The sequence below is a fragment of the Heterobasidion irregulare genome (genome assembly GCF_000320585.1).
Source record: "Heterobasidion irregulare TC 32-1 unplaced genomic scaffold scaffold_08, whole genome shotgun sequence".
Classification (NCBI taxonomy): Eukaryota; Fungi; Basidiomycota; class Agaricomycetes; order Russulales; family Bondarzewiaceae; genus Heterobasidion; species Heterobasidion irregulare.
Window position 1 is genome coordinate 1,113,329 of NW_009258204.1, and position 19,137 is coordinate 1,132,465.

General features: G+C 48.6%; 7 protein-coding genes across 7 annotated transcripts; 6 read left to right on the forward strand and 1 right to left on the reverse strand.

The window, feature by feature from the left end:
* Nucleotides 1–54: 54 nt before the first annotated feature.
* On the forward strand, nt 55–1,115 carry HETIRDRAFT_323672 (uncharacterized protein; the record flags this gene model as incomplete). The annotated part of the gene is made up of 4 exons (XM_009550913.1): nt 55–190; nt 242–362; nt 430–550; nt 600–1,115. The coding sequence occupies 4 exons, from the start codon at nt 55–57 to the stop codon at nt 1,113–1,115; spliced, it is 894 nt and encodes a 297-aa protein (XP_009549208.1).
* An 807-nt stretch (nt 1,116–1,922) lies between these two features.
* HETIRDRAFT_104255 (uncharacterized protein) lies at nt 1,923–4,304 on the forward strand (the record flags this gene model as incomplete). The annotated part of the gene is made up of 4 exons (XM_009550914.1): nt 1,923–2,085; nt 2,170–2,774; nt 2,937–3,257; nt 3,987–4,304. The coding sequence occupies 4 exons, from the start codon at nt 1,923–1,925 to the stop codon at nt 4,302–4,304; spliced, it is 1,407 nt and encodes a 468-aa protein (XP_009549209.1).
* Nucleotides 4,305–4,744: 440 nt separating this feature from the next.
* HETIRDRAFT_410806 (uncharacterized protein) lies at nt 4,745–5,301 on the forward strand (the record flags this gene model as incomplete). The annotated part of the gene is made up of 3 exons (XM_009550915.1): nt 4,745–4,951; nt 5,003–5,123; nt 5,180–5,301. Coding segments are annotated over exons 1-3 (379 nt in total), but the record flags the coding sequence as incomplete, so codon positions are not given.
* A 3,227-nt stretch (nt 5,302–8,528) lies between these two features.
* On the forward strand, nt 8,529–8,834 carry HETIRDRAFT_247513 (uncharacterized protein; the record flags this gene model as incomplete). The annotated part of the gene is made up of 2 exons (XM_009550916.1): nt 8,529–8,653; nt 8,696–8,834. Coding segments are annotated over 2 exons (264 nt in total), but the record flags the coding sequence as incomplete, so codon positions are not given.
* Nucleotides 8,835–9,955: 1,121 nt separating this feature from the next.
* Nucleotides 9,956–10,768, forward strand: HETIRDRAFT_172497 (uncharacterized protein; the record flags this gene model as incomplete). Its single annotated transcript, XM_009550917.1, has 1 exon — nt 9,956–10,768. One exon carries the CDS (start codon nt 9,956–9,958, stop codon nt 10,766–10,768), a length of 813 nt encoding a protein of 270 aa, XP_009549212.1.
* Nucleotides 10,769–16,188: 5,420 nt separating this feature from the next.
* On the forward strand, nt 16,189–17,668 carry HETIRDRAFT_104261 (uncharacterized protein; the record flags this gene model as incomplete). The annotated part of the gene is made up of 3 exons (XM_009550918.1): nt 16,189–16,854; nt 16,910–17,509; nt 17,597–17,668. 3 exons carry the CDS (start codon nt 16,189–16,191, stop codon nt 17,666–17,668), a joined length of 1,338 nt encoding a protein of 445 aa, XP_009549213.1.
* Nucleotides 17,669–17,808: 140 nt separating this feature from the next.
* HETIRDRAFT_323628 (uncharacterized protein) lies at nt 17,809–18,201 on the reverse strand (the record flags this gene model as incomplete). The annotated part of the gene is made up of 1 exon (XM_009550919.1): nt 17,809–18,201. A coding segment is annotated over one exon (393 nt), but the record flags the coding sequence as incomplete, so codon positions are not given.
* Nucleotides 18,202–19,137: the final 936 nt, after the last annotated feature.

The window sequence follows — 19,137 nt, forward strand, 5'->3', positions numbered from 1 at the left end:
ATCCTCGCAGGCTTCACGAATATCTCCAACCACGAGCAGTGTGGCCTCCTCTCCATGGTTTACTCTCACCACGGCCCAGTCGTAGTCGAGAAATGCATTCAGCGCCGGTTATCCACTCTCGCCCAAGGTCTAGACCTTGTCAGTCATGACCTCAATGTCATCGTGTACGCGGGCGTGGACGGCATGATTGGTTTGTCCATTCGACACCCGTTTTGCTTGCCAATGCCAACATTTTACACAGGTCACCTCAACCTGTTCATCGCAGGGGTCCTGCACCGGGACCCGTCTGTCGGCAACTTACTGATCGACCCGAACCCAGGCGTGCGCACTGACGAGCAGATTTTCAACAATAATTGTTTGCGGTACGTGAGTGGTACGTGTGTGTATATTCCCAATGCGACTGTATCGATACTTATTCACGATCTCTAGTCTCGACAAATTTGAATTCCTGAAGACTACTGGTCACCTGAAACGATGCTATGGCTATCTCATTGATGGCGATCTTGCTATTCGTTGGAAAGACCAGCGCGAAGCCGCGAGACATCGATCGGTAAGTGTCCCGATGTATGAAGATCATGTTGCAGCTGACGGCAACATAGGGTACCCTCCCATTCATGTCTCACCGACTCCTTGAATCCTGGGACAGCCGGCCTTTGCACACAGCCATCGACGATCTCGAATCTTTCGTTTGGATCGTTCTTTGGTCTGCCCTGAAGACTATCAAATCTCCGACGTTCCGTGAGCTTGATTGGCTCACCCGAATATCTGACGACGATGTGCAGGCAGTGGCCAACCAAAAGATGACCATCATGATCCTGATCTCAAAGCCTCGCACTGAGCTCTCCCCGGAGCTTAAACCTTTCCATCCCCTCTTCAAACGTTGGTTTTCGATTGCCTTGGATGCGCAGGACAAGCTCGATGAACTCATTGCGAGCGCAACAATCAAGGCTGTGCCGACAATTGACTTGGATACTCTTCTGTGCGACAAGGCCAAGTCTGTGCATTTCATCCAGGAGGTAGAGGAACTGTGTTTTGGATACTATCAGCAGTATCTCAAGGGGGGAACAGAGTTTCTGCAGGGTCGTGGAATGTACGGTGACTTGGAAAAGGCGTGAGGGCGGTGATTCATGCCGTCTAAAGCTCACACTATTTGTGCTCAAGTTCCAACTTTAGATTCGAGTTTGTAATGTTATTAGAAGTTCAGACATGACCAAGTCAATACGACGCTGTTCAATCAACCATATAGGAAACTGGGCATCTGTGAACCACTGGAGCGAAGTTCCGGTCGACCTTGTGATATAGAACAATCTTTGCAGCAACTATGATCCCCTACTTTGAATTGCAATGGCGACCCTTGCAAGAAGAAATATACCATCCTGGGCGAATACAGTTCAATGATATGGCGACCTGCAAGAGCTCTGCGCTACCTACTTGAATGAATCTCCCCCTGCCCAGCCTAGCAGAGTTGACGTTCGGAATCCGTACAGGGACTTCTGCTTGAAATTACTACAACCGTCCCGAGTCAACAAACGTGGGTCAGGTTAATAGAGGGTGACATACCTAACCATTTACGGGATGGGTAACGTGCTCTCCAGACCGAGAACAACATGGCCCATGAGTGTCACGAACAGCTCCACGCGACCGAATATGAGCGTCAAGATGGTAAGGCAGATGCTGCAGCCGTGCTTTCAGGAGACCGCGCAACGACGCAGAAGATACAACTCATATTTGCTCTTCCGTATCTGAGAGTGTGCTCAATGGCATCAGCTGGCGCTGTTGTATATCTGCATACTTTGCCGCCTGCGTCTTAGTCCTGAGAACCTCGGCTCTACGCGCCCGTTTTCCTTCTGATAATGGAACACATTCTCCCAGCATGTGGAGTTTCTGGCTGACTATATGTAAGACGTACCTGCGCTACGATCATGAGTTGCGACTGCACCAAGAGCGCGAACTCGAATTGGTTTCCTAGCCAGAAGGTCATTGATGGTTATTTTGAAGAGCCTTTAGGATTTCCCCGTGTCGCAGTGGCGGGCGAAAGAGACAGTTACCTACCTCTCAACACTCTGCTTGCTAAGGCCCTCGAGGGTGCTCGTCCCGAAGTTCAAGTGGCGAGATCCTAACTCCGATCCTTGGTGTTCAACATTTATGACCGTGTCACTGATGCCCTAGTTGATGGAAAGGGAAAGCTCAAGCCAGATCTTACGGGTTGTCTTAGGAAGCTCAAACCCATGGAGAAGGTACCTTGGCGCGAGATCGAAGTTGGGATTGAGGTCAAGGACGACTGGCTCGAGTTATTGAAGCAGGCCAACACCTATGGTCGTTCGATGTTGGAAGAAGGTTCACGGTGGTATGCCCTAGTCATTGCAGTTAACCATCGCACCTCTGAGGCCCGATTCTGTTGGTACACGCGCCTCGGATTGTTCCTGACGCCAGCGCTCGACCTCACGAAGAAGGAGGGCCTCACAACCTTTGTAGGAGGCATCTTTGGCCTTGCTGCTTGCGACAGGGAGCGCGCCGGGAATGACCCGTGTCAGGTTATGCTAGAGAGGACCCTACATTTCTTGATTCCTCCGCCTGCTCCAACCTTCTGGAGGTGGTCGAAGACATTTTGTAGACGAATCTGTGTCCGTGGGCGCGCTACTCATGTCTACCGCATTGGCCCTGCAGCCAATCTCCCCGAGCAGATACAAGAGAGACCAGAGGACGGGTCGGGGAAGGAGGGACAGAAGGAGCCATGGAAGAGGAAAGGACACAATACGAAAGGCATCGTTCAAGTGAGGACCCCACGTGAGCATAAGCCTGAGCCAGAATCAAGGGCAGATGCACAACAAGACAACAGCCGAATACGCATACAGGTTACATGCATCGTTGTGCAACGAGATCTCGAACAGCTCAACTTGTCGGGCCGTTAGAGACTGACGTGAGTCTCTTGCTAGTCGTGGTCCTGGATCACTTATTTAGTTCTTTTTCAGCGCAAGCGGGGGATGAGGTACGTCCAATCGCCTCTCGGCGACGTGACGGGCACGCAACAACCTCCGTCGAACACGCCAGAGCCGTCCAGCCACTTGACCCAAGTGCAGAAGAAGACCAGCGACACTGCATGGTGCCGACTTCTGGGAATCACTCCACCCACATGGACGAACGTCGATGTACATTGGAAAGAGAGTATCGACTGGTCGAAGATGACCAGCCTAGTGATGAAGGATTCCTGGCCCATCGAGAGTACAGCCAAGGTTGAGACGGAGATGTTTTCACAGGTCAGCGGACAACACGGCATCCCAGAGCACCGCACATTGCCCCCAAATATCCCCAGGGGATATTCGGGGTATATTAGCAATATACCTGGAATCTACCTGGAATATACTCGTCAGGGAATATCCCTCAAATATCCCCCAGTCAATCCCAACTGGGAGATGACTCATCCATTTCGACGGTCACCTGATGAGTGCGCGTCGTCGGACAGCGTCGAGATTTCTCTTAAGTGCTCCCTTCGTCTTACTCTCTAGGAGCCTCCAGTGTGCACATATTTTGGTGAGTCTTTCTCCCACTGAAACATGTTTCCATATGCTCTATAGTTCCGGTTTTCTCATATAATCAGATCTAATGCCTGAAAATGCGGGATCAGAGCGCATATATGCGTCCATTTAGGGCGGGCCGGGGTGGGACTGAAGGAGATTGCAAGCACAGCCTACGACGTGTGTGCGGCAAGAATTGTCAGAACGGTGGGTATTGCGGGTGTGAGCGCGAACGTTGGATGGATGAGATCAAGGGTAAGCACAGGCTGAGCTTGGTGGCGTTGGCGTGGGTGCTAGCATCTGTGTTTCTCATGCGCATGGTGGCTCGGATTAGCCTCAGAGTCTGCGGTGCGCGCGCAAGTGCCAATGTCGTCGGGGCAGCAGCAGCAGCAGCAACATCAGTGAGGCCAGTGTTCATCTGGGCTCTCCGTGTCACAGTGCTAACCCCCCGCACGGCAGTACTGACCCCAGCACTACACCGCATTCTTTCCATTCCCCTCGCTCCCTGCACTCGCCAACCTTATCAAGCTGCAACCCTTCCTGGTGACCTTGTCTCTTCCCGCACTGATCTTCTCAGCCTTGACACGCATGCTCACCCCGCTTGTCCGCAGGATGCGCCTCTACGTTGCCGGCACCGATGCACTCGCCAGCGGCTGCGTTTGTGCGCGTGGCGTGCTACCAGATGTGCTCGTGTTCGACAGCGCGGTGCCGCAGCCCGACGCACCCCCCAAAATGTACTCCTCGAATTCGAGGCCACGCGCGGACGCACCGCTCCCGCCACCGCAATAGATTCTTGCGTCAAGGTGCTGGTCGTCCCATCCCTGATGCGCGCCGTGGCTGCTTGCGTATGCGGGGGAACATCTAACCGGGATTCGCACCTCTCGCCTCTTCAAGTATATTTTGTAGATCTTTCAAGCCTTAGAATTGTCGTGTAGCCTTCAATAGCATGTATTAGTTTTATGATTTGTTAATATATTTATTTCTCTATCTATGGAGCGCATATAAAGTGATTGGAATGATATCGAGCTTGAATAAACCCACAATATACTGTGAATATACTCAGTACCCAGGTATATTCACGGTATATTCAAGACATTACCTTGAATCGACCGTGAATATCCCCGGAGGGGAGGTGGGTATATTCGCGGTTGATTCCGGGTATATTGCTAATATACCACAGATATCCCCTGGGGATTATTAGGGACGATGTGCGGTGGAGGTGATCGGGGGTTTCACGGTACCGAACCCGTTGCACATCTTCACGGACATCTCCAACTACGAGCGGTGTGGAGTTTTACCTATGGTTTACTTTCACAATGGCCCAGTCGTAGTCGAGAAACGCATTCAGCGCCGGTTATTCACTCTGACGCAGGGTCAAGACCTTGTTGGTCACGATCTCGATCTCATCGGGTACGCGGGCGTGGACGGCATGATTGGTTTGTCCATTCGACACCCGTTTTGCTTGCCAATGCCAACATTTTACACAGGTCACCTCAACCTGTTCATCGCAGGGGTCCTGCACCGGGATCCGTCTGTCGGCAACTTACTGATCGACCCGAACCCAGGCGTGCGCACTGACGAGCAGATTTTCAACAATAATTGTTTGCGGTACGTGTGTGTATATTCACGACGCGATCCTATCGATACTTATTCACGATCTCTAGCCCCGACAAATTTGAATTCCTGAAGACTATTGGTCACCTGAAACGATGCTATGGCTATCTCATTGATAGCGATCTTGCTATTCGTTGGAAGGACCAGCGCGAAGCCGCGAGACATCGATCGGTAAGTGTCCCGATGTATGAAGATCATGTTGCAGCTAATGGCGACATAGGGTACCCTCCCATTCATGTCTCACCGACTCCTTGAATCCTGGGACAGCCGGCCTTTGCACACAGCCATCGACGATCTCGAATCTTTCGTTTGGATCGTTCTTTGGTCTGCCCTGAAGACTATCAAATCTCCGACGTTCCGTGAGCTTGATTGGCTCACCCGAATATCGGACGACGATGTGCAGGCAGTGGCCGACAAAAAGATGAGTATCATGATCCTGATCTCAAAGCCCACTGAGCTCTCCCCAGAGCTTGAACCTTTCCATCCCCTCTTCAAACGTTGGTTTTCGATTGCCTTGGATGCGCAGGACAAGCTCGATGAACTCATTGCGAGCGCAACAATCAAGGCTGTGCCGACAATTGACTTGGATACTCTTCTGTGCGACAAGGCCAAGTCTGTGCATTTCATCCAGGAGGTAGAGGAACTGTGTTTTGGATACTATCAGCAGTATCTCAAGGGGGGAACAGAGTTTCTGCAGGGTCGTGGAATGTACGGTGACTTGGAAAAGGCGTGAGGGCGGTGATTCATGCAGTCTGAAGCTCATACCATTTGTTCCCAAGTTCCAACTTTAGACCCAGTCAAAAGTCGGTTAAGGGAGAGGTAGATCTTTTTGAATGTATTTTCCTCTTTCTCCCTCTTAAAATTTAGACTTTTTAGAGGCAAATTGAGGTAGATCCATTGAGATACATTTATGTAGAATTTGCTTCAATTTACATTTGTAATCACAAAAAAAACTTTATTACTACTAAAACATGTTCCTATATTTTGAAATCCATTCAGATCCATTCAAATCTATTGCTTGCTTTCTAAGGGTGGGAGGTACAACCTAACCTTAGAATAAGGTCTATGACCAACCAGAGGACATGGAGTTTCATCTTATTTATCTGCTAGCTCTTTCATCACTTTCTGCATTATTCAAGCAAGCACCCTCTGAACTTTGCTTGCTTTCCTTTATCTTATTCCAGTTCCCTTCCTTCCTTTAACTGAAATCTTATTTATTACTATACACTCCTTACACATTCATCATGCCTCATCTAATAGTCATATGCCTTGATTATGCTTCCCCTGAGTTTGAAGATGTGTGACAGATAAGTCACTTTTCTAAAGAAGAACCTGCCACTACCACTTAGTGCCTTATAGCTATCTGGACTGCAAGCAATAACAGAGATCATGTAGTATAGATGGTACCAGTAGCTGCTGACATAGAAGCTGCCACAGATGCTAAGTGCAACTGCCTAAAACAAGTGGTAGCTGGCCAGGCAGAGTTAGAGAAAGAGTTGGAGAAGAAAAGGCCCAAGCTTTTCACCTTAAATCCTGGTGGTATACTGACTGTTCTCCTGGTCCATGCCTTCTTCAATATATTCCACAAACTAGAACTTATTAAATACATTGAGCTGTACTACTTTACTCTGGAGGGCTGTTGCAAAGGCTCTAAGTCATATAAATCCACTGCCAATAATATATTCACACTTGCTCACTTATAAGAGGGCCTCTTCTTGCATGTGGTATCTATCCTTCCCACAAAGTTATTCTAGATGTGGCATCAGAAAATGCACAGATTGTCTTTTCTGACTTATCAAGCTTGTCAAGCTCAATAAGATAAGATAAGACATGAAAGACAGTAAGCAATTTGTCTTGGCCACAACAGGTCTATATTATCAAGATACAAGATAAGTATTGTGGGCTGCTTGTTCAATGGCCCCAAGAATAGGAGGTTCTTCCCTAGGTTGCTTGATAAGGAAGAGTGGACAAAGGTCTTAAATATATGCATAGCACAGGAGTGGATAGTATTATAGATAGTACTGTAGAGATAGTACTAAACAAAGAATAGTAGTTTGGGGACTACTGTAGAATGAAGAGAATAGACTAAAGATCCTTAGCCCATCCTATAAGCCTCTTATAGTACTTTGGGAAGGTTATGAGAATGCTGTATGTATCCTTTAAGTCATTGCTCTCTCTTAGCTACTACTCTTGCTTTTTCACTTGCTTTCTTCCAACAAGGAGGACAAGGAGCTCCATTCCCTGTAAGTTCATATGTATAAGCCTGTATTGGCCATCTGTGATATAGCCTGTAATACTCAGCCAGTGATAGTAGTATCAGCTAAGAGTAGATGACCAAGGATATTACCCTATACTATAATGTATGCCTCATGTCATGAGGCTGCTTAGTAGTTGTGATAATTGTTATTGGAATAGACTGTTACAAGGGCCTAATAAGCCTAATCATAATAGTACATCTGGAAAAACCTCTTCTTTTAATTAGATCCAATTATTCAAAATACTAATCTAGGCCAATTAGAATATATTATCTATAATCAACTTTATAATCAAATCTGCAAGTAAAGGTGACATTGTCTATACTACTATAGTCCCATTGGAATCTATAATCCAATTACAATTTTACACATTTCAAATCTAAATTATGTAAGTGCTACAATCTTATTTTCATTATATTCTTTATTTTCAATTAGTTTACTATATCATTACCTAGTGTCTAAATTCAAATGTCAAAAGCCCTAATTTTTAGAGTATCTATTGATCCCTTTATATATAGAATAGATGAAAGATAAATGTGTAAGAAAATCAGAAATGTTAAGATTGCCTTATTTATATCATTTTATTTAGGTTACTAGGTAAATAAGTTAGACCTTATGGCTTAGTGGTTTAGAGCACTAGTCTAGGATATGCAAGCATAAGGTTCTTGATTCAATTCTAGTGATGGGCAAGTTTATAATAAGGTATGACTTTAGTTTGATTAGTAAGCTCTATACTCGTGCCCGCGAAAAGTTTTTGAACACCGTCACGTGAAGCTTCTATATGAGTTGCCGAGCCTTAGTAGTCTTAAGAAAATCATGCCTCCTACTGGAACCACTGAGTTTACACCCTCAAAAAGAGGTCGAATCCTTGCTTTGCATGATCTTGGATACTCATATCGAAAAATTGCTTCCTTGACTGGTGCTTCTGTTGGGGCATGCCATTATACTGTCACTCGTGAGAACCAATTCCATACTCGACACAGTCTCCCTCGATCTGGCTGGCCACATATCATTGATGGCTGCACACAGCGCAGGGTCCTTTGTGAGATCCGTATACACTGTCTGGACCCTTATCCCATCATTTTCCGAGCATGTTGAACATGTAACATCCTGACAAGTTTGCACCATAGCAACTTTTGCTGGCTATCACCACCGAGTTGCACGTCACAAGCCCTTCCTATCACCAGCGGCTGTCCGGAAACGTCTCATTTGGGTAAAGGAGAATATGACAAGGGATTGGAATGAGGTTATCTGGACTGATGAGGCAAAGTTGGAGTTAGGAGAGAGGCCAGGGCACAGGAGAGTGACAAGATTACCAGGTGAAGAATTTCTTCCCGAGAACATACAGCCAACCTTCAAGAGTGGTCGCAAATCCATCATGGTATGGGGGTGTATTGCATATGGTGTGAAAGGTTCACTGATCAAGCTGGGGTTCCCACCTGCAACCATGAGTGAGAAGGGCCGAAGACGAGGTAGAGGCTTGGGTGCTGTTATGATCACGTTCTGTTGGGCCTTAACGGTGGTCTATTCCAACACAATCATCACAAATATCAAGCGGCCTCACAAGGTGAGGCGTACAACAAGGTATAGATAATAGCCTTGGTCATCCACCCCCAATGGATCACCTTATCGTTGGTCGAGTATCACGAGCCATATTGCGACTGGCATAGAATGCCACCTTACAAACTACTCACACAACGAGCATTGAGCTCCTAGTCTTTCCTGGCCGGAAGGAGATGAATGGGGAAGCACAAGAGTAGTCGTTATTGAGAAAGACAACTCAGAGAATACCTATGGATACATATATGGTATTCTCACGCCCTGTTTCCTAAAGTAGTATAAAAGGCCCATAGAGTAGGCTGAGGTTCTTCAGTCTATTCTCTTCATTCTGGTACTGTCTTCCTATAGTACCCTTCGTTCTCCTGTATCTTCACATACGGGACCCTCCATTGCTACATCGCAATACATCTCTGGCTCCTGTGCTACACGTACAGTCAAGACCATCGTTCCACACATCCTCCTTGAGTGACCTAGGGAAGAACCTCCTACTCTTGGGGTTACCGAATGAGCAGTTCGTAACACTAGAATAGACTCTTCTGCCCCTACCTTGCTCGCACTACCTTGCTGCCACACTCTCTCTCACAACCTTCCTTAGTGGGGATAATAGACCCCCATTAAGAAAGCATTACCGCACACACTCTGGAGCAAGACCTAGGCCAGGAATATCCACCCGGCACTAGATGTATAAATAACCAACTCCATCACAACAATTGCCCTATCCGGCACGAAGGGGAATTTTGGGTCTACGAAGACAATAACAGATTCGCCCCTCCAAACTACGATAACTGCTCATACCGAAACGGGCGTTATTACTTCACCCTTGAAGACAGAACAGAAGAAGAGGATATTTGGAACGAAGTAGAGAGCCAGTGGGAACTAGCACCCCAATACAGGGAACCGGTGCCGGTAATCCCTGAAGACTTGGAGCAGGAAGAAACAACTTCACAATCAGGCTCCGACTCATCACCAGACCAAACACCGATCAATACCCGAAACCAACCGCTTGCCGAAATGTCGGGACAAGCTTCAACTTCTACAGACCCCCCTTCCGCAACAGTACAACCTAGGAGAGGAAAGGTCAAACTCCCAGACAATTACACAGGCAACCGCATTGAATCCCAGAAATTCATGCTCCAATGCCTCCTTCTTTTCGCAGCAGAATCCGATCGGTACAAGACCAATCAAGACAAGATATCCCTTGTGCTCTCATGCATGAGATATGGCATGGCAGGAGCTTGGGCCGAGAACTTCCTCCTCAAATCAGTAGGAGCAGACCCTCCCGCTGATCTAGGTACCTGGAGGGACTTTTTAACAAAGTTCAAGCTCCAATTTAGGGAGATGGGCAAGACCGACAAGGCGCGAAGCGCACTCATGGCTTTCTCCCAAGGACGAATGATGGTTGATGAATACTCCAATCAATTCATCCTCATTGCCGCCGACGCCGATATCTCCGACAAGGAGCAAGTCCCTTACTTCCAACGCGGGTTAGACCCGCGCGTCATGGACAAGATATATGACAAAGAAGTTCAACCAAAGGACACCATTCAGGACTGGATTAATACTGCCTGCGAAATAGACGGACGGCTCAGAGCGAGATCTGCTCAAAAGGCCATCCTTGCCAACTCCACCTCCTTCCACAGCGACTACCTAAACCATTTTCACTCCCAACCCACTGTCCATTATAACTCTACAAACGCTCCTCGAAAAATGAACAACCAGGTGGTCGACATGGACATTGATGCTACTAGGAAGCGTAATGCCGAAAGTCAAAAGAGAAAGTTTGACGGCAAGCGAACCGCCTCTTGTTCCAATTGTGGAAATTAGGGCACTCTAGTGCTAATTGCTGGTCGCCCCGCAGAGGCGTTCACCCAGTTCGAGGAAACTCGAAAAAACGCATGGGTACGACAGGGAGAGGAAACCGCGCGGTTGATTTGGAAGGAGAAGACGACGCACCCGCTATGGGAAACCAAGCGGGAATATATCGAGGAATAGAGACGGAGGATGCTCATCGCAACGACCAGCGGGTACCACAATCTGGTCCTTTGATGGAACGTCCGTACTCTACCCAATCCGGACGACCCCAAACGGACCATCAGTGACGCGTCATGTCACCTGACGGACGACGGGGAAATGGAGGTGTCAGTCATTCTGCTCGAATCAGAGCAGTGCTGGGAGAATTAGGAGAGGACAAAGCAAGAGAAGTAATCTTGGGACACGCGGAGTGTTTTTCCTGACCTCTCCCTTGCTAGTGAAGGAAAGAGGTCAAGGAAGGCCCGAGTTTGACGCCAACACATGTATTCGTATCGGAGCAATGAATGACTGCATCATTACCCCCATACACCTAAACGTGAAGATATCAAACAGGGACCAATACGCTGGAGCAAGGGCGACCATCGACTCAGCATGTGAGGGGGTTATAGTAAACGAAACATGGGTCAGGAAACACCGCTTCCCCACCTATACACTCAACAACCCCATTCGCGTCCGGAACGTCGATGACACCATTAACAAAGCAGGTCTCATCCAATACGCCTTGGATGTGAACCTCACCATTCGGGACATCCATGGATGAACGCACATCGAGTGTGTCCAGATGTTTATCTCTAACCTAGGAAAAGACGACCTTATCCTAGGAACAGATTGGTTGAAATACCACGATCCCTCCATCGAGTGGAGGTGACATGAAGTGCACTTTGATTGGTGCCCCCAGAAATGCCAACAACCACATAGGTTCACTAAGGCAAGGGAAGAACTGCAAAACAATAGGCGGTTATCAGACGTGGAGCCACGGCATAAACCACGCATTAGCGAGCACAAAAAACAGCGCCTAGAACATCTCCGAAGATTATCGGAAGATGTCAGACTCCGCGATCATAGCGGAACGTTTGGTGCCCGACTACGAGCATACCTCAAGAGGAAATGGCTCCTACAGGACATAAGGAAATACGCAGAAGAGAAACGAAAGGCTCAAGCCAAGCCATCTCTTTCACCAAACGAGGGAGAACCTGACCTCCCAGATAAAACCTCAGGAAAACAGGCCATAGAGGAACCAGTTATTCGGAAACTGGCTCCCGAACCATCAGGATTTGCCAGCTTCGACCAGGATTTGGAGGACGAAATTGTCATCACCAATCTAAAGGAAAGAGTCCCCAAGGCGCATCACGAATTTTTGGACATTTTCAGCAAACAAAAGTCGCAGCGACTCCCAGAGCATACTTATTGGGACCACGCCATAGATCTGAAACCGACCTTCAAACCTCAAGTACCAAAAATCTACGCCTTGAGCCCAGAAAAACATGATGAACTAGGAAAATTCATCAAGGAACATCTCACTTGGGGAACCATCCGTCGATCCACCTTGCAAACAGCAGCCCCATTTTTCTTTATAGGAAAGAAAGATGGAAAACTGCGCCCAGTACAGGACTACCACCATTTGAACTCGTACACCATCCCAAATGTGTGCCCCCTTCCATTAATCCAAGAACTGTTGGATGTGATCAAAGGGGCCACCATTTTCAGCAAGTTGGATATACGATGGGGATACAACAACATACGAATTAAAAAGGGCGATGAGTGGAAGGCAGCTTTCATCACTCCGCTGGGTTCTTACAAACCCATGGTGATGTTCTTCGGCCTCACCAACTCACCAGCCACCTTCCAGGCCATGATGAACATGATCTTCAGAGAACTCATCACAGCCTGGAAAATAACCGTATGTATGGACGACATCCTTATTTTTTCCAAAAACATGGCGGAACACATTCAGGTCCTGAACCAAGTTTTCCAGATCTTACACGACAACGACCTCTATTTGAAGCCGGAAAAATGCGAGTTTTATAAAGAAAAACTCTAATATCTGGGATACACAATTTCAAAAGACCATGTCGCCATGGAAGACTCGAAGGTGGACGCTATAAAAGATTGGCCAGTCCCACGCACCGTCCGAGATATTCGCTCCTTTTTAGGTCTAGGAAATTTCTACAGGTGTTTCATTGATAAGTTCTCCCTTATCGCGCACCCTCTGCACGACCTCACCAAAAAGGATGCAAAATAGAACTGGACTTCGAAGTGCCAGGAAGCTTTTGAACAATTAAAAAGGGTGTTTATCAGTAAACCCGTTCTAAATTACCCGGACCCCATGCATCCATATCGACTAGTAACGGATGCCTCACTAATTGCTTATGGAGCTACCCTCCTGCAAGAAGGAAAAGATGGCGACTGGCATTCAGTTGCATTCCTTTCCGGGTCATTTTCACCAGCAGAACGGAATTATGACGTCCATGATCGTGAACTCCTGGCTATCATAAAAGCGTTGGAATACTGGAACCATTACCTCAAAGGCGCACGACACCCATTCGAGATCTGGACAGATCACAAGAACCTGGAACACTTCCAAACGGCACGAGACCTCTCACGACGACATGCCCGTTGGAGCCTCTATTTGAGCAGATTCGACTTTACACTCAGCTATAAAGCAGGGTCAACGAATCATTCTGATGCTCTGTCCAGGCGTCCAGATCTAAGTGAGGGGGTGGGATCTGACAACAAAGCTCAAATTTTGCTCCCGGCCAACCTTTTTAACAAATCCGACGAAACACTGGTGGAACCGTCTCTGACACGGCATATTAAATCCACGGAAATCGCATCCTCAGACCTCATCTCCCTCATCCGACTCTCAAAATTGGAACATGACGCCCTGACAAGGGTAGCCCTCGCCAAACTCTTGCGAGTAGGGCCACAAGGAATGAGAGGATTACTGGGACATTGGACACACGAAGACGGAATCACCAGATGAAACGGCTATATATGCGTCCCAAAAGACGATGCCATTCGAAGACTTATTATCAAAATGCATCACGACGCACCCGCAGTAGGACATCTGGGGAGAGCCAAAACACTGGAAATGGTACAACGACACTATTGGTGGCAAAACATGACAAAGTTTGTTCATGAATATGTGGACGGATGTGCCGTATGTCAATCAACCAAGAACTTGACGCACAAGACACACCCTCCTATCCATCCTTTGGAAACCACCAATGTCCCTTGGTGATTCATCTCAACAGACTTCATCACGGACCTACCCGAAAGCAAAGGTTTTGACTCGATCAACGTGGTGGTGGACCAAGGTCTGTCCAAAGGCATAGTCATCACCCCATACAAGAAAACGATCACGGCAGAAGAAACAACCATGCTTTTCCAGAATAACATTTTCAATCGACATGGGTTGCCGACCAAAATAGTATCCGATCGCGGCCCTCAATTTGCGGCCAAGTTCACCCGAGAACTCTGGAAGCGGCTAGGAATCACCGCTGCTCTCAGCACGGCTTATCACCCCCAGACGGATGGAGAGACAGAACGGGTAAACCAGGAGATCAAACAGTTCCTGAGAACGTTCTGCAATTACCACCAAGATAACTAGGTGGACCTGCTGCCGTTTGCCGAATTCTTGCACAACATGCTAATACGCTAGAGGTGGCTCTAAGTGCCGAGCACAACACTAAAACAACCTCTAATGCAGGGGTGCTGGAGCTAGTATCTAATACACAAGGAATCATTAGTGATGACTTTAGAAATTGAAGGCGTACTGAGAAGCAACAGGGAGTGTGAGATTATAGCGCCCGAACGGTTTCGGGACTGCACCGAACACCGACTGAACGTTCAGTCGGTCGTGTCGGGGATTCGGTCAGTAACAGGAAGGTAGTGTCGCGACCGGCAACTACGTGCTTCGAGAGTCACACGGGACTCTAACAATATACGAGGGAGGATGGGGGTACGAGCGAAGATACGAGTACAAATGCGAATGAGACCGAACGAACAAGGATGACAAGTTTTCGGAAGTCGATGAAGGCAATTTCGATGGTTGAGACGAGTGCGGCTGAGCTCTGAACTGTGGGGTGCGCAAAGCTGGTTTATTCCAGAGTTGTATGTAGGTTTTTATAGTAAACTGAGCCCCTAAGTAAAATACCAAACACAAAATAAGAGTAGATGTTAAATGGGTGCCAAGCCCTAGCAATCAGAGAAGAGAAGAAGGTAGGTGAGATGTCCATATGGGTTCCGAAGGTGACAAGGTAAAAGGTAATCAGCGATGTCAAAATCCCGAACGTTCGGGATCTGTTGCCCGAGTGTAGGTAGCGGAACAGGCATTGGAGAACCAATGAAAATAAAGGAGAGGTATCATACGACCAGGGTGGCCAAGTAATGGTGCAAGATTGTGTTTGACCAACCATGTGGAAGTCGGGAAGATAAGCGATAAGGACCGACCGACTTACGGAAGACATCGGCCGACACGGAAGACTGGCTCCGATCTCGTAAACACCTATCGTAACACTCCTGTGTGGTCATGGTAAGTACGTGAAGTGTGGGCGAACTGACCCAAGTGCTGCCGAACGTCCTTCGGAGGGTTGCGGTTGGTCAGGTGGGGACCGACCGTGTTCGGTAAAAGTCAGCGTCTTCGGTACTTGTCTAGCGCTGTTCGGTATCTCCCCAAAGCTTCCCGAATACCTCCCTCGGACCCTAGCGTGAGTACATGCTCATCAACACGGAAGCATTTGGCCACCGGAAAATCTCCTTTCGAAGTGCTATACGGGTTCAATCCTCCCTATTCAGCCGATACCGCGTTGGAGACAAAGATACCTGTGGTAGCTGAACACATTAAGGTAATCACAGAAGTCCAGGAAGAAGCCGCAGCCAGTCTACAAATAGCCAGCAATTACGCCAAAGACCGGGATCTTCACAGGAAACTCCCCCAGTGGAAAAAAGGAGACCAAGTATGGCTAGAAGGAACCCATATCCGGATGACCCATCCAAAGTTCAAGCTTGCCCCTAGGAGATATAGACCCTCCAAAATACTGGCGAAAATAGGAAACCTGGCATATAGACTTCAAATTCCCCAACATTGGAGGTTCCACCTGGTGTTCCACGCCGCAACACTCACCAAGTATAGGGAAACCGAGGCACACGGGGAAAACTTTGCAAGGCCGCTACCGGAGGTATTGAATGATGAAGAGCACTACGAAGTGGAAATGATCGTGGATTCAAAAAGACAAGGACGGGGAACCAAGTATTTGGTCAAGTGGACGGGATACCCCGAGGCAGACAACACCTGGGAACCCTACACTCTCCTAAAAGGAACAGTGGAAGAAGCCATGAAAGAGTTTCATGACCAATACCCTGACAAACCTCGTCCGGGAGCACCCTGAAAAGTGGAGGAAAGAATATAAAAGAGCGACAAGAGAGCTCTAATGGACCATCTTCCCCCACTTCTCTCAAGTTCACTTTTCCTTCACCCAAATGCTCCTCCACGAAGACCACGATGCTTCATCACCATCCAGAAACTCCTCCCCCAATGTCGTCCTTATGGTGTCCTGTCCAACACAGATGTCAGACGAGTGGACAGAGGAACCAGTCCTCACCGAGGCGATGCTGGACAAGTTGATAGAGGAACCAGTCCTCACCACCCAGAGCCCGCCGTCATCACCCTCACTCCACACCTCAACAACTTCTCAGATGACGACGCCGAGGATTACGCCAAGTTCAAGAAAAGAGAAAGAATCCGCCAATCGTCACCCAAGGGGGCCCCACGAGATGCATCATGGAATGAAAACCTTGATGACAGAAACCTACCGGGCTCTGACGAAGTACCAATGGGAGTTCCACCTCCTACTACAGTCGTGGCGAGCACTGGAGCTGCAGGTCCCTTGGGACTACGAGCAAGAGCAGCAGCTCAACTCCCAAGCCATGGAGAAACTGAACCGATACCAGTTATACAGGGAGCTGCACCTCCGCTAGTATCAGTTAGTGGACAGGTTCCCCACCCCATGGGAAGAACTACCCTTGGTACAGATCCTCACTCTGGAGAATTGGAGCGACACGCGGACGCGCTCCTCCAGCGAAACACTATCTCCACGGTAATACAAATGGCCACAGCCATGGCCCTACAACGACTCGCTAACTTCACTGCAGGGCAACCCGGAAATGAGAATAGCAACATACCTCGATGACTGGCTAGTGCCAGCCTCCAGATCCGAGGGCTCGCACTCCAAACCAATCCTGACACGGCCTCTTGGTATGAACACAACGACGGACGACCACGAGCTCTCCTCATCCATCCCGATGAATTCTCCCAGTATGTCAACAGAGAGCTCCTTCCAGCTCTCCTCTTCACCGGAGAACTGGGCGCCATCCAACCAAGTAGAACCGACCCTTTCCACGTTGTCACTTGGAACGTACCACGTCTCGGAGAACGTCCCATGCCTGTATCAAATCCAAGAAGGTTTCCGCACACGGTCGTGGAACGCCCTCCACCGAGACAACGAGAGATTCCTACAGCACATAGCAATCCCGCGACCTCCTCCTCTCACCAGATACGAAATTTTCCCCTATCCCATGGGGGTACCGATGAGGAGGAACTGCCCGTCTATCGAAGAAATGAAGGAAGAAGGAGTCGGGGAACCTAGGCAACCCTCCACTGTGGAACAACTACTGGCGGGAGTGTTCGACACCGGCCTGGAACGCCTCCTACTAGTACTCGATTTCGTACAGACGAGGGACAGAATAACCGAAGTAGCTGCAGAACTCACCGCGCTGATTCGGAGGCTAGAAGAAATTGCTCTTGGACTCGATCCGAGCTCGATGCATGGGATGCTCTAGATGATCCCGGAAATTATGACGATGCCGATCCTTATTATCGACCTGATGAAGGAGGTGACGGTGATACGCTAGAGGTGGCTCTAAGTGCTAAGCACAACACTAAAACAACCTCTATTGCAGGGGTGCTGGAGCTAGTATCTGATACACAAGGAATTGTAAGTGATGACTTTGGAAATTGAAGGCGTACTGAGAAGCAATCGGGGAGTGTGAGATTATAGCACCCAAACGGTTTTGGGACTGCGCCGAACACCGACCGAACGTTCGGTCGGTCGTATCGGCGATGCGGTCAGTAACGAGAAGGTAGTGTCGCGACCGACAACTACGTGCTTCAAGAGCCACACAGGACTCTGACAATATACGAGGGAGGACGGGGGTACGAGCGAAGAGACGAGTACGAACGCGAAGGAGGCCGAGCGACGAGGATGGCAAGTTTTCGGAAGTCGACAAAGATGATTTCGATGGTTGAGACGAGTGCGAATGAGCTCTGAACTGTGGGGTGCGAAAGCTGGTTTATTCCAGAGTTGTATGTAGGTTTTTATAGTAAACAGCGCCCCTAAGTAAAATATCGAACCTGAAATGAGAGTAGATGTCGAATGGGCGCCAAGCCTTAGCAATCAGAGAAGATAAGAAGGTAGGTGAGATGTCCATATGGGTTCCGAAGGTGATAAGGTAAAAGGTAATCAGTGATGTCAAAATCCCGAACATTCGGGATCCGTCGCCCGAGTGTAGGTAGCAGGAACAGGCGTTGGAGAACCAATGAAAAATAAAGGAGAGGTATCGTACGACCAGGGTGGCCAAGCAATGGTGCAATATCGCGTTTGACCGACCATGCAGAAGTCGGGAAGATAAGCGATAAGGACCGACCGACTCATGGAGGACATCGGCCGATACGGAATACTGGCTCCGATCTCGTACACACCTATCGTAACACTCCTGTGCGGTCATGGTAAGCATGTGAAGTGTGGGCGAAATGACCCAAGTGCTGCTGAATCGTCCTTCGGTGGCTTGTCGTCGGTCGGGTAGGGACCGACCGTGTTCGGTAAAAGTCGGCGTCTTCGGTACTTGTCTAGCGCTGTTTGGTATCTCCCCAAAGCTTCCCAAATACCTCCCTCGGACCCTAGTGCGGGTGCATGCTCATCATCTCCTCCCTACTGAAATCCTGACTGTCCTCAGTCAGTGGTTGGCGGCTATGAGTCGGAGCGGAAAAAAAGTGGTGTGGAAAATGTGGTGGCGTGGATGTGGGAAAGAGTTGGTAACAAACGATAGCGTGGAAAGAATAGCTGTGGCGTGGAAAATGGAGCGGTGTGGCAAGTTTCGTGGGAAAAAAAATCGGCTATGAGCGGTGGCGTGGAAAGGAGTGGATGCGTGGGAGGGATGTGGCACAGGTGAATAATCGGCAAGGAGATGTCATAGAAAGGACCGGGTCGGCGCGCAAGAGAGACCAGGGCTGAGTCGGCAAAGTCCTGTGGCGTGGCAACTGATTAGGTGAGGAAGTGGCTGAAGCCTAGTGTGTCCTAACTAGACGGTGGCGTGAGAGCGTG